Here is a 15002-nt window from a genome sequence, read left to right as displayed (position 1 = left end):
GCTCTTTGCTTTTTTTCTCCCCTGTTAAACCGTGTGGTTCCTGGGACAGAGATAATTCCAAATTTTACAGAATTTGGAAACAGCCTAGTTCTTTTTCGCTCGTTCAATAGTTAAAACATACGAAGTTCAAACTATCTCAGCATGGTAGGAGGAAAGGAACCTTCAGTTCTGTAAGCAGTCTTTGCAGAACGTCCATGACCGACATGGAGTGATCATGGCGGCCCGAAGGGCAGGGTAAGGATGCAGTATTCTGTAGTGGAGAATGGGGAGCCAGTGCATAAAGCACTAAAAGTTACTTTGCCTCCCTCCCAGAACCCCACATAAGCTGACTTGTATCTACATTTCCCACTTGGGCCAAACTGGGCTGTTTGCTGTTGTCTGAATCCACCTGTTGCCATCCTACCTGAGCTGCTGCTCAAGCTATTTTCTTCCACTTTGCCTACCAAGAGCCAAGTCACTTTTACAAGCCCAGTTCAAGTGTGCTCTATTCCATAAAGGCTTTTGCTTTTCTTTTAAATTTCTGTTATCAGGGGTGCCTGAGTGGCTCAGTTGGTTAAGCGTCTGACTTCAGCTCAGGTCATGATCTCATGGCTTGCGAGTTTGAGCCCCGCATCGGCCTCTGTGCTGACAGCTCAGAGCCTGGAGCCTGCTTTGGATTCTGTGTCTCCCTCTCTCTCTGCCCCTCCCCCACTCACACTCTGTCTCCCTCTCTCAAAAATGAATAAATGTTAATTTTCTGTTATCAGAAATTGCCTCTTCCCTATACAATTCTATTTTACTTATTGTTTGTACCATTCACATAGTACTGGCTATATCCCCGTCTCATTATTTGTGTTTATATCTCATTCATTGTCCCATCAGATAGCCAACTTCCAGAGTCCAATGATCATGGACCATATTTCTTGAATTCCCCATCCATCCATCATGCAGAATACACAAAATACATGCTCAATAAATACTATTTGGATGAATGCATGAACTCTTGGTGCAGGGCTACTGGCTTCATCTAAAATGATCTGCTTCCTTAAAGCCCAGCATTTATTTATGAAGGTCTATATGCTTTGTTGAAAATTAGCATTACATAGTCATTTGTTCTAATTAATAGAGAAAGTCAACATCAACTAGAGCAATGGGAATAAAATTTTCTATTTTCATCTCCAGTGAAAATAAGGGAAACAATGATTTTGGGGGATGATTCATCCAACTCACTTGGCTGGGCAATGCTTTTGAAGATGAACTGAAAGATGTAGTCTCCATGTGGGGCCTCTTATCTCCAGAGAGGTTGTTTCAGTTTATGTGCTACTGACATTTGGGTTAAGACTATCATTTCTTTATAATAAAGAATGAAAAGTATTCCTAATTACCACAATACCAATGAAGAAGATATATTCCCATTACTCTTGCCAACAAATATATTGTCAATAATTGAGGGGGGGGGGGATGGGAAGATTCTGTTTCCAACAAAATGAAAAACTCTAGATATCCAGAAATCTCTTGTTATAAAGCCCCATTAAAAATGATGAATTAGAGGCGCATGGGTGGCTCAGTCAGTTGGGCGTCTGACTTCAGCTCAGGTCATGATCTCATGGTTCCTGAGTTCAAGCCCCACATCGGGCTCCGCGCTGAAAGCTCAGAGCCTGGAGCCTGCTTCGGATTCTGTGTCTTCCTCTCTCTCTCTGTTCCTCCCCTGCTTGTACCCTGTCTCTCTCTCTCTCTCTCTCTCTCTCTCTCTGTCAAAAATAAATAAACATTAAAAAAAATTTTTTTAAATGATGAATTATAGGAAACACTTTCTGAATACACAATGAATGAGCCCATAAGGAAGCAAGGCCAAATTCTTGAGGACCAAAAATGAAGAGGAAGCTGAAAATCAACACTGAGCAGTTGAAGTTGAAGCTGTGGCTTACTTGAGGTATTTGCCTCTTAGTTACAAAAAAGTTTAGATTTGAAAGTTTACATGTGGGATAACACAGAAGGCCTTGGCCCCATTCAAGATGGGAGGTGGGGGGCACCTGGGTGGCTCAGTCGGTTGGGCGTCCGACTTCAGCTCGGGTCACGATCTCACGGTCTGTGGGTTCAGGCCCCGCGTCGGGCTCTGGGCTGATGGCTCGGAGCCTGGAGCCTGCTTCCGATTCTGTGTCTCCCTCTCTCTCTGCACCTCCCCCATTCATGCTCTGTCTCTCTCTGTCTCAAAAATAAATAAAGGTTAAAAAAATTAAAAAAAAAAAAAAAAAAAAAAAGATGGGAGGTGGAATCAAGGCCCATCACATAAAACAACAAGGGCACATCCTCTGTGAAAGGGTGGGTTAGAAAAACATGCCCACTACTAAGGAAGGAACAGGAAATCTGCACATGAGGGTAGGAAGAAGTCTGCCTTCATAATTCAGAACTACAGACCTACCCTCGCTGACGTGATCAAAGAAACTCAAAGCTGAGGAATTAGCTTCAAGTGGTCGAAAGCTTGACACAGTCAAATACAAATTTTCTCTGGAAGGGCACATGGAAGACCCACAGATTGAGTCTGCTTCGTTCAATGTAAGGTCACCATCCAACAGAATTAGACCCTACTGATCTGGAGCATAAAATAGATGTGTTTGAGATGTATGAAAAGATAAAAGGGAATCAACGAGAAGAGACTTTCACTTCTGGCCAAGATGGAATAGCCCATCCTCTTACAACCAAAAATCTCTGGATATGATACAGCAGACAAACACTGGGAAACACTGAAAGGTGGAAAGAGGGAGGACAGGCTAGGCACTTCAGGACTTGAGGGATCACGTGGCAGTGGCTTCTCTGGGTTTTCTTTTTGCTTCTCGTATATCCCTGATGGGGTGCTAGAGAAGCCTGGGCCCCAACACTGCTAACACGCACAGACAAAAGGCCATTTTCTTTTTCCAAGGGACTGTGAATAGGAGGTCTGTCAGGGCAGAAAACTTTTTTGATAATAGCTGCCCTACTCCAGCCAAACACCAAAGAAAAAACTGCTCCCCCACCTAAGTGTGTCTGTGGGGCTGAGCTGGGAGCTGAGTCATGGTGGGAAGAGCATGGCTCAACAGGCTGATGCCATATTAAAACCCTCAAGAGAAAAGAAATAAATTATGGCCCACCCACATGGTGGAATTCTGTATGGGATTGGGTAGATTTTCAAAGTGGTCCACAATCTATGATGCGAAAGAAAAAAGAAAAACAGGCCATCTAACAAAATAATATGCATCCATAGGATGATCACATTTTTAATTTTGTGTATGTGCGTATATCCTGTACACACAAGACTCTGGAAAGATATCTTTCCAAGGTACAGTTACAGGGGACTATTCACTCAAGCAATACTGAGGCATATAAAATATTTTATGAATTTGTATTACTTTTCTGCATAGCCCAAACAGTAAAACTATTTCCTCCTTTGGGAAAAAAAAAAAAAATTCCCACAGAAAGCTACACAGGCAATAAATGATAACAAATAACCAAACCATTTTCACCAGATGGGTATATACAAAGATGATAATACTTGTGTCACAGTGGTAAAATTATGAGTACTTTTTCCCTAGCACTTACATTTCCTATAAAACAGTTATATTTTATAATTTGTAAAATTTGGTTTAATAAAATTTTTTTAATGGTCATTCATTTTGGAGAGACGGAGTGCAAAAGAGACAGAGACGGAGTACAAGCAGGGGTGGGCAGGGAGAGAGGGAGACACAGAATTCGAGGCAGGCTCCAGGCTCTGAGCTGTCAGCACAGAGCCCGATGCAGGGCTCAAACTCACGAGCCGTGAGATCATGACCTGAGCTGAAGTCAGAGGCTTAACCAACTGAGTAATTTATAACATTTGGTTTTAAAACCTATATTTCAGGTGCGCCTGGGTGACTCAGTCAGTTAAACGTCCAACTCTTGGTTTTGGCTCAGGTCATGATCTCACAGTTCATGAGATTGAGCCCCGCGTCAGGCTCTGCGCTGACAGCGTGGAGCCTGCTTGTGATTCTCTCTGTCCTTCTCTCTCTGCTCCTCCCCGGCTCACATGTGCGTACTCGCTCTCTCTCAAAATAAACTCAAAAATATATATAGTTCATGTGTCAGCCTGTGCCATTAAGAAGAAAAAGTAATGCCCAATAGGCCAGGTTGAAAAAGATTTGTGTCTGATGGAACCAAGCAAACTAAGGAAGGTGTGAATGGGACAAGGGCAAGGTTACTGCTAGCAATCTCCTGCTCAGTCAGTCCCATGCCTTCCCCATTGCACCTACCAAATCCTGCACCACACACTTCTTTCCTGCTTGTGTTGGAATCACTCATCAACCTCATGTGGAGGATCATGGACTTACTATTATTGCAGGGGATAGTGATATTATGTATGGACAGAAGCAATGTCAAGCAAAACAATTTGACCACTGGTAGACACAAAAATACAATGAAAGATGAAAAGCCTGCAAGCATGACTGAATGCAGTTACGACGAAGGATGCAATCATCAGATCAGAGTGAGTTCAGGCAAACCACTGTTTCCCAGAGCATTCTCAAATGGAACACTGGCCTTGTAAGATGCTCCTTGAGGAAAGGACTCTTGGATCATATACGTGTGGAAAGTCCTGCTTTCTCATAGCTACTTTTGGAGAGTCACAACACCCAATGACATCTTAAAGACATTGAGTAGTCCTGTCGTGGGGGAAACCAGTTGAACTGTCTGTAATTCAGTATCTCTTGAAATTATTAGATCACTAGATTCTATTTTTTCGGGGGGGGGGGGGGTGGATAATGCTGACCTGTGGCAGACCAGTCTCAGAGAAATGTTGATCCAGAGGGTAATGATAGTGAAGGCATGAGACTTTCCCCTGGAGCCTATGAAATGCATGAAGATATTGTGGAAGGAACTGAGGTTCTGTATGCTGAGCTCTTCAATCACATGCACACACTTTAAAGAAATATCATGCCAGAGAGGAGGCAGTTCATACAGGAAGAAATCAGTTTACATGGGTAAGTTCTTGCACATCCCCAGTGCAATAATCTCTTGGATCTTATGCTTTCCTCTGAATGTTAGGATTTGGGTTTGTTTGTTTTTAATCCAAAATTTGGTCACACCCAGTGTTTGATTTTTTAAGAGGGATAATGAATTTTCTAGCCCTTCTGCAATGGTAAAGAAGAGATGAGTTTCATCATACCTCACACATAAAATTTTCACACCTTAGTTGTACAAACTATCATCAAGTTAACTAGACATCTAAAGATAGCATTTGCCTTAATGGCCCTGTTCAGTATTTTGTTTCCCTCTGGACTCTTCGGTCTGAGTTTGTGAATACCTAACAACTGAGGCGGGTCAAATTAGCCCCAATTGTGCTCACTAAATATTTCTTACGTGGCTGTTATTTTAATGATAATATTACAAATGCAACATTTGTTATTCTTCTCAATGCTTATTCACGTTGCTTATTCACTCATTGGCTTAGTGACACAGATGTACTATTATTTCTTGCTTCCTTCTTGTCCTATGAGAGTGTAGATGAGCGAAGGTGCTCCTCGGAGAAGAAGCACTGAATAAAAGATGGGGCACGCCATCTCACTGCGGAGAAGGGAGAAAATGACGAACCCTTTGGGACAGAATGTACTCCTCTAGGGAAAATGGTAAGTTAGCGAGTAGTAAACAGTAGCCTCGTTCCCTGAAAGATGCTACAGATGAGCATTACCACTAACCAACCATAAAGAATTTCTTCTGGGATTTTAAGATTGGGTTTTTATATAGTTTGGTATGATTTAGTTATTTCCCCCAGAAGGACAGTGTGCTTTAATCAGACAATTTTATTCCCTCGTGGAAGACCCTAAAGCCAAGGTAAAGGTCTGTCCCAAAGCCTTGATAAAAATGCAGTATTTCCTCATAAACGGACCTGGGCAATATGTAGCAAGGGACTTAAAAATCATCCTTATCCTTTTACACAGTAATCCTAATTCCAGAAATCTGCCCTAAGGAAATAACCAAATTTTGGTCGAAGATTTTGATTCAAGGAAGTTCATTTCAGTGTTATTTATAATAGAGAAAAAGTTGGGAGCATCATATATGTTCAATAGGAAAGGAATGATTTAACTAAATTGTGGTATATTCACATGTGGGAATTTTGGACAGCCATTACAAAATCCAATTTTCAAGAATTATTTAATGACTTTGGAAATGTTCTCACTCTAATGTTAAGTAATGAAAGCAGGACACTAGTGGGAATACAAAATGTACAACCTCTATGGAGGGAAATTTGGCAATCTCTACTATAATTTCATGCACATTAACCCTTTGACCCGGCAATTCTATTTCCAGGAACCTATCCCAAAGATATACTGGCAAATATACAAAGTGGTATATGTGCACCATTACTCACTGTAACATTATTCATAATAGCAAGAATAGGAATAACCCGAATGCCCATCGTCAGGTGATTGGGGTAGATTATCAGAGGTACAAAATGGAACATACACAGCTATAAAGGGAATAAGGAAGAACTTTATGTTCAGAATATTTGGTTAAGAAAAAAAAAAATCAAGATACAGACCAATTTATACGATATGCCACCTTTTGTGTGTGTAAACCAAATTCACTTATTTTATGGTGTTAGAAAGAACAAACAAAAAACCTTATGAGTTCACCTGTGGGGCATGTGACAGTTGGTCTCTATATAATGCCTGTCACTTACTTCTGTTGAGTGAGTCTCAACCGGGGATAGTTTTGCCCCCCCAGGGAACATTTGGCAATGTCTGAAGACAAATTGGGGCTGTTACAATGGGGAGTCATGCTACCGGCATCTAGTGAGGAAACCCCAGGGGTGCTGGGGCCTTCATACAATGCACAGGGCGGCGCCCTCAGCCAACAGTTATGTCAGTAACTGGCCCAAAATGTCAATAGCGCTGACGTTGAGACATCCCAAATTAGCACTTCCATCCTGGGCCACGTGTGTACCATTTTCCTCATCAAAATGTTGCTGTCCTGAGAGTATTGGTATTATTACAGAGAAACTCTGTTACACACACAAATACAAAATAGATCTATCTACATATTAGGATTAGGTAAATATTAATTGTATTAATGTTAAGAACTGTGATTTTCCCAATTAGAGAAAAGCTATGGCTATAAAATCAAAAAATTTCACTAAAACTCTTGTAATCTCACATTTGAATGAGCGATACTGGTATGGATTCATTATTTGCCCCTTTTTAAACCTGTGTATTTCCCTAGTTCTGCCCAGTCAAAAGGCCAAGAAGCAATGATAACCCAGTTAGCAAGGAGCACCCCTAATTGTGAGGTTTCAGTCTCTAAATATTATTTTTCCCATTAAAGGATATGATGAGCACAATTCAGAAAATTTAGACATATTACAGGACAGTCTCCCTGGCAGCAATCAAGGCAGTGGTAACTAAGGGAAAAAAGGCAAGGGTGGAGGGGTGGGGGAGGGGGAGACTGTTCTAGATTAAAGGAGACTTATGAGAACAACCAATTACAAAACGCAAACCTTGTTTGGATACCAGTTCAGCAAATCAATTCTAAAAAGACATTTTGGAACAATATGGGAAATCTGAATATAAACTGGGTATTTGATGATATGGAAGAATCACTGTTAATTTTGTTGGGTATGATAATGGCATTGTACAGTAATATAAGAAAATGTCCTTTTTTATTTTTACTCTTTCAATGTTTATTTTGAGAGGGGGGAGAGAGAGAGAGAGAGAGAGAGAGAGCACATGAATAGGGGAGGGACAGAGACAGAGAGGGAGAATCCCAAGCAGGCTCTGCACTGTCAATGCAGAGTCTGATGTGGGGCTTAAACTCACAAACCGTGAGATCACAACCTGAGCCGATAATCAAGAGTCAGATACTTAACTGACTGAGCCACTCAGACGTGCCGAAAATGTCCTTTTCAAAAAGATGTATAGTAAAATATATTTGTGAGAAGTAACATGACAATCTGGAATATACTTTAAAACATTGCAGCAAAATGAGGGAGGGGGCAAGAATAGATTATATCAATCAGGCAACATGTTAGTTACTGAAACTGGGAAATGGTGCTTTTTCCTCTTCTTTAGTGTCTGTTTAGAGTTTTTCATACTAAAAAGTTTTTTAGAGCCCAGCATTGCTCAAGGACAGATCCAAAAGAACGTATCTTTTTTAATTAAAAAAATTTTTAATGTTTATTTATTTTTGAGAGAGACAGAGTGAGCAGGAGAGAGGTAGAGAGACAGAGGGAGACACAGAATGTGAAGCGGGCTCTAGGCTCCAAGCTGTCAGCACAGAGCCCAATGCGGCACTGGAACTTGGGAAGGGCGAGATCATGACCTGAGCTGAAGTGTGACCCTTAACTGATGGAGCCCACTAGACACCCCTGGATCCGAAGGTACGTTGTAATGATGCAAGCAAAGCCCAAAAGCATGTGTGTATTTGCCGTTTGCCATAATGAGGGGCAATTCTTTTGGAAAAGCCCTTCTAAGCTTCTTTAATTTTTTATTGTCTTTTTTTTTTCTTCTTCTCAGACCATTTTATGTGGGGTTTACCGAAAATGATCACCTCAGGGGACTTGTGGCAGCACAGAAACTTCCTCAACAAAACCCTAGGTGTTCACTGGCAGTAGAAGTTTCTCTATCCCTCTAGAAAATGTGTAGGTCTCCCCGGGGGGCACAGACGGTCCTGGAGGCATGCACGAAGCTTCAGTTTCCACACACCCTCCCCAGCTGACTCCCACAGTCACCCCGGGACAAGAGGAATGTGGTTATGACCAACCCCACTGCAAACAGCTGAAGCAACAGAGGTCCTTTCTCGGAGGCATTTCGCAATCGTTTATTTGATGATAGTTCTCTGTTTGGACTCCACTGTAATATTTGTATATAAATGCCTCTATCATGAAAACATAAGAGCTGATCACCTTACACATTAGTGCAGTCTTATAAATTTAAGGGGAGGTGGAGCCAGGCTGAAATTAGGAATATATTTAAAATAACAGATTCCACATGAATGTCATCATCTCTTTTCAGTGACTTCTTTGGGAGCCTAGATGACCAGCATGCACAACAGCACACACAACATTCATCTTTGAATGTAGAAACACAAATGGATGGGGTGGGGGTGGGGGAACAGTGTCACAAGTCCCAGCTCTGTTGCAGATTTGCTGTTGACTTTGGGTGGATTGACCTTCCTTGACCTTGGACCCTACCTGCAAATGGGAAGAACAACATTTCCTTATCTGTCTCCTGTTTTACCTGCCTCAAAAGAGATAATGTGTGTGAAAATATTCTTGGGACTATAAAGGAATTAGAGTTATTTTTTAAATATACTCTCCAAGTAGATAGTTTTCCCTAGTCAACATCTCTTATTTCCCAATTCTACTTCTAGAATTGTTCTTTAACCACTCTGGGATACAGCTTGAATAAAACACTCAGAGAGTAGATTATATTTTCAATTAGAGATTATTTAGCTTCCTATTTACTATGTAACATTAAAGGTTTTCCTCCTAATTTAAAAAAAAAGTTTGATTTTAATACTGTTAAAGAATAAACATATTATTTCTGGAATATTCCTGAGTCCTAAAGATTTTAGCATTGTATTAGTTCTCTGCCAAAGCCCTGCATAAATACAGTAAATAATTTGGCTTTAAACTCAAAATGTCCACTGAAAAATTTTTTTATGTTTATTTCTTTTTGAGACGGACAGAAAGAGACAGAGCATGAGTGGGGGAGGGGCAGAGAGAGAAGGAGACACAGAATCTGAAGCAGGCTCCAGGCTCTGAGCTGTCAGCACAGAGCCTGACATGGGTCATGAACCCACGAACCATGAGATCATGACCTGAGCTGAAGTTGGACACTTAACCAACTGAGCCACCCGGGTACCCTTCAAAATGTCCATTTTAAGTATTGCTAGTGGTAGGCCTGGCTTATGTTCCTTCTTTTAAGGCAGATTCTTTCATGGTACAGCTAGCAAGGACCGAGGCCTTGACCAAGAAAGACTTCAGATTAATCTTCCAGGGCTGGAACCAAACATTGAGACTTTGCCCAAACTGGGCAATATAACGTCTTCATCTGTACTCAGTGTCTCATGGAAATGCATTTAAAATGTACTAAGATCTCTTACCATGGCAGGTTAGAAGCTGCTAAGACAAACACGAGATCTTCTGAGCGAGCCAGCCCATCCATCTGCACCAGTAACTCTGTCTTCATCCGCAGGCTTCCTTCATGTTCTCCCCTACAGAGAGACACAGAGGTGAGGTTCTCCCAGGACAGAGTGTTTGCTTCCAGGACAAGAGTGGCACTCACAACATTGATTCAGTGCCTGTAGAACAGGTTCCTTGCCTCATTCCCAGGAGCCACTCGTAGGAGAGTTGAAGGAAACGAGTAGTTTGGTATTATTTTCACATAGAGAGTGAGAGAAGGGAAGTAAATGAATATAATGACGACATTGAGAAGAAAACCAAAAATTGGCAGTGAACTAGAAAATAGCTAAAGGGCAGACAGTACTACTAATCGATTGAACGCAGCCGGGCTGGGTCTCTCTGTAGTAGTATTATTTGCCCTTTGTAAAAACGGATAATTGAGAATAATCCTTTCGTTTATACAGCAGGCATGAAAGTGCTTTTATACACCATAGTTCTTTTCATATAATTTATGGATATACTCTATTGAAGAAGAGAGATAAGCTACTGATTGAATCTGTTTCATTCTCTTCTAATAAGAGGCACGGTAATGACACGGAGAGTATGTTTTCCTTGCACAGCCTGCTGGGGCTGTCTGCGTGCAGATTCACCCTCCAAGCCCCACCTCCACCGCAGCCAAAGACCCTCCCACCATGAAGGAGCTCACTCCAGGACCTAACAATCTAAACTGGCTCTGAATCTGGACCGTATTCAGCAGGCTCTCCTTCCTCTTCACTTGTATAGACTGAGTTAAAAGGACAAAAAATGCCTTTCTTGGACAACACGACATTCAACTTCTCCTCTCTGGGCATGTGTAGTGGCAGCATCAGTTAGGTATGTGTTTTTGTTAAGAACTGTACCACTCACTGTCAAACTACCTTTTCCCAAGAGAAAGGACAGTCTCACAGTATAGTTATGTATTTATTTAGGATTTACCGATACTTATTCTTTTCATATGACCCAGGAAGTTCTCAGAGCACCTGCCTTTATTCCCTGACTCTAGTTTTAGGGGTCAAGTTCCAGGCAAGGAAGCTGCCATTCAGTGTAAAACTTGGAGTACAGTCAAAGGCAGGAGATAAAGCTTCCAAATTAGCCATTCAAAGCTGTGGGAAACCCCGGGAATGGAGATTGACAAAGCGAATGTAAGAATGAGTGCACAGTTCACTCTGGTAGGGCAGGCCAGGTGGGCTGGGTCTTTGCAGACAGAATGACCACTAAGGTGGTCTGGTGGGTGCCTATCCAGGTGCCTGTGCATGTCTGCCCCTGTCAGGTCCTGTATAGAGAGGCAGAGCATCTAGCCTGAGGCTGACAAGCACCCATGAAGCCATGGAAACTGTCCCATTGACCTCAATGCCATCAATCCCATGCATCCTGGGTGCATCTTAATGGTTGCTTTTCCCTGTTAGGAAAATGATTTCCAAAAAGTAAAATTTCGTAAATTATAGTTGTACTTCCAAGAAGTTGAGTATTTGCCTTTTATCACTATTAGTTCTGCCTTGATGATGGTCCGTCCATGAGAGGCCATTAATAAATGCCGCTCTGTTGAGATTTCCCAGAGACCTGTTTTTCCAAGCCAGGTTTAGTAAGAAGTTTCAAAGAAGAATACTTCTGATGAAGACAGAAAGAGTTTCTTAAAACACACACACACAACACACACACACACACACACACACACACACACACACACAAGGCTCACTGTAGTCTGAGATGTGTTCTTTCCTGCTGGGGACGTTAGTGGACACTTAATCTTTAGAGGTAACATATGTGACATATTTAAAATCAGACAGGCTGACCCACCACCTGATGTCACAGAAAAGTGGTGGCTTCCCTGGCCTCACACACTTTGTCGAGAGCTACCTCTTGGGACTTGCCCTTTGCAGCCCCATTCCCCACAGGCAGCCCCTCTGGCTCCAGAGGAGGTGGTCACAAGCAGCTATTTTGAGCCAGCAAGACCGTTATGGCAGCCTGGGATCGTGGGGCTGGGTGATCTTCAGGCCTGAAAACCACTCTGTGGGGAAAGGGGGAAGGGAGGATGACATTTCCTCCGGTTATAAAAACTACTTAAATCAGCTATTCAGTTAACAGGATCTAATTTAAAGACCTTTCCATGTGTCTGCAGAAAATTTGTGGGCTTATTAATAGGCTCATTCTGCTGGTAAATGTCGATGGGCTTCCGACCATCAAACACACTTACAAGAGGGGAGAAGTGATGACCGAAAAAAAAAAAAAACCCTGTCTGTTACCCAGGAGCCGTGCCTCTCTGACTCATCACTGACTCCAACTCGTCCAGGAAGATGGTGGAGGGGGCGTGATAGCGGGCGAGTTCAAATAACACCTGGGTGGGAGAGAAGCAACCACATGTTCAAATTCATATAGTTAAGTTAAAGTTCTCAGATGCTCCCAGAGATTAAGAGCTTAGAATGGCTGTAATGTTAAGTATTTATGCTGCACTCTGTTCTCTCATAATAACTTTATAATCATTACTCCTTAGCACAACCCCATGGGGTTGGACGGTCCAATTATTTCCATTTATCACTTGACAAAATTAGAGCCAGAGAGAGTTAGTGGTTAGTTCAGGGTTACTAATCATAAATGGGAGAGCTTAAGCTAAAACTCAATACCTGAGCTCTAGTTGGTTAGTTAGCCCCCGAGACTCCCTGCCAATAACATGTTCCGTATGGACAAAAAAGCCTTGGAATATGTAAAGTCATTTAATGGTTTTCCCTCAACCTTTCAGGACAATGAGAGAGGGTCATTCTCAGAAGGAAGAATTGTAGGGGAAGGATACAGTTCCAGTTATGGGTAACAAGAAGAATTTTGCCCCTTTCTGCTCCCCACATTACTCCATGGGGTCCTTATGCCACTCCAAACACTGTTGTTTGGTAGGTTCAGGTACTTTGAGGGAATTTAAGGCAATTCCCAATTGAATAAAATGTTCCATTCCAGAATAAAATATTATAGACTGAACAAGAACAGAAAAACAGCCAGCAAAAGAACAGACATATAAAAACAAAATAAAGAGCTCTAAAGGGAGATGTGGTAGTGATGAAAAGAGTATAAAAAACTAAAGCTTTTTTTTTTAACCTTGAAACTGATCTCTTGAGCATCATATACAATTCTTCACTGGTTGATCGGAGAAAGCAGTAGAGACTTAGAAAAGAATAGAGGTTCTTTAATAGGCAAAGGGGATTTATTCTCCATGTCACTTAGCGCTAGCAAAGTATCACAGAACAAATCAGAGGAGAAGAGCCCAGAAAAGGCCAGATTGTGTTTTCCTGGGTAGTGGCAGGTTACCCCTTGCTGGTCTCCCCGTCCCTGAGTGGGAAGTCCCTCACCTTCACCACTGCTTGTACATGTGGTGCACCCATGCTCATGAGCAAGTATTTTCCTTTCACAGAATCCTGTTTCATTCGGCCAAGACAGTTGGCTCAGCCTAATGAACTGAGAGAACAGTGTCAACGCGGGGACACTCATCACGAATGCCTTTTAGACACGATAGCGACGCGATCATTAGAAGCAAGCAACTTGTTTTCCTTGTCACAAAAAGAAAAACCCCAATACAGCTGATATTAAGGGTGATTACAATAGCAGCAATCTACCCAATGAAAAGTGGAATATCAGAACTCTTTCATAGAACCATACATGTTTTTAAGGTGCTCCCCAAGGTGCAGAGAGACCAAGGGGCCCTATGAGACCAAACGCCCAGTTGGAAGGAGAACCGCATCCGGACCCTATGTCTCCATATTGACCGTACCACTGCTCTTCCCACTGCCAAAGAATATATAGAACTCCAGGTAAGTGCACTGGAAGCGTTAGTCCAAAATTTTCAAAAGTACTTGGAGGAAGTTAAATCATACAACCAGGGGTGGGGGTGGGGGAGGGTGTTGAAAGATGTAAGCACCAACAGGTGTGTGCATTTGCTAAAGAGACCACTCAACTATTCAATAGCATCAATTCCTAGGAGGCATGAACATTAGGAGGGGAGGGAGGAACATAACCCAAGGGTTCCCTATAAATAACTCTTTAATTGGAATAGGAAGAGAAACAAATGGTAGGAAAGCTTCTCTGATGTAGAGGAAGGTCCTGAAGGGTTCTCTTTATCTGAAAGCTTCATAGTAAAGATTTTGACAGCATGACCAAGACTTTCCAGGTGAGGATCCTTCCAAGAGCTCAGAAAAGAATTTCTGAGACGATAGAGGATGAGACCCCCCCAAGGTTAGGAGAGGTTATCTGTTTTCCCTTTGAATTACTTTTTTTAAATATCCAAAACCAAAAGTGCATTTCACAGAAAAAAAAGGAAATACAAATATCTTTTAAACCTATAAAAAGATGCTCAAGTTCATTCAGAGTTAAATGCATATTTGAGCACTGAAATATTAATTTCACTATCAGATTGGCAAAGATTTTTTAATTATATTTAAAGATTTTTTAAATGCTAATTTATTTTTGAGAGAGAGCACAAGCAGGGGAGAGGCAGAGAGAGAGGGGAACAGAGGGTCCAAAGTAGGCTCCTTGCCGTCAGCACAGAGTCTGACTCGGGGCTCAAGCTCACGAAACACAAGATGGTGACCCGAGCCGAAGTCGGACGCTTAACTGACTGGGCCACCCAGGTGTCCCAAAGATTTCTAAATTTGGGTGGTACACAGTGTTGGCCAGGGTGGGGGAAGCAAACACGCACACCATTTATGGGTGTAGAAGCTGGTGCAACCCTGTTGTCAGGCAATTTGGCAATCAGTGATCTTTCATTCTCTCTGACCTAGCAATTCTACTTAAGAGAAATCATCTTACACTACTATATACGCAAGGACATGGATATGGTAAGATTGTCTGCTGTAGCTTTGTTCATGATAGCAGGAGG

General features: G+C 42.0%; 1 protein-coding gene across 4 annotated transcripts in view; it reads right to left on the bottom strand.

The window, feature by feature from the left end:
- KATNAL2 (katanin catalytic subunit A1 like 2) overlaps positions 1–15002 on the bottom strand; it is a 74674-nt gene that overhangs the window by 12434 nt on the left and 47238 nt on the right. For all 4 annotated transcript variants that reach the window (XM_047828219.1, XM_047828221.1, XM_047828220.1 and 1 more), the window contains 2 exons: positions 12388–12479; positions 10087–10197 (listed from right to left, as the gene is read on the bottom strand). In XM_047828219.1, coding sequence (XP_047684175.1) covers positions 10087–10197; positions 12388–12479 — 203 coding nt within the window. The remainder of the gene's footprint in view (positions 1–10086; positions 10198–12387; positions 12480–15002) is intronic.

This window comes from Prionailurus viverrinus, chromosome D3, assembly GCF_022837055.1.
Source record: "Prionailurus viverrinus isolate Anna chromosome D3, UM_Priviv_1.0, whole genome shotgun sequence".
In the NCBI taxonomy this organism is placed as follows: domain Eukaryota; kingdom Metazoa; phylum Chordata; class Mammalia; order Carnivora; family Felidae; genus Prionailurus; species Prionailurus viverrinus.
The sequence above is the reverse complement of the archived record's forward strand: the minus strand, read 5'-3'. Positions and strand labels throughout refer to the sequence as shown.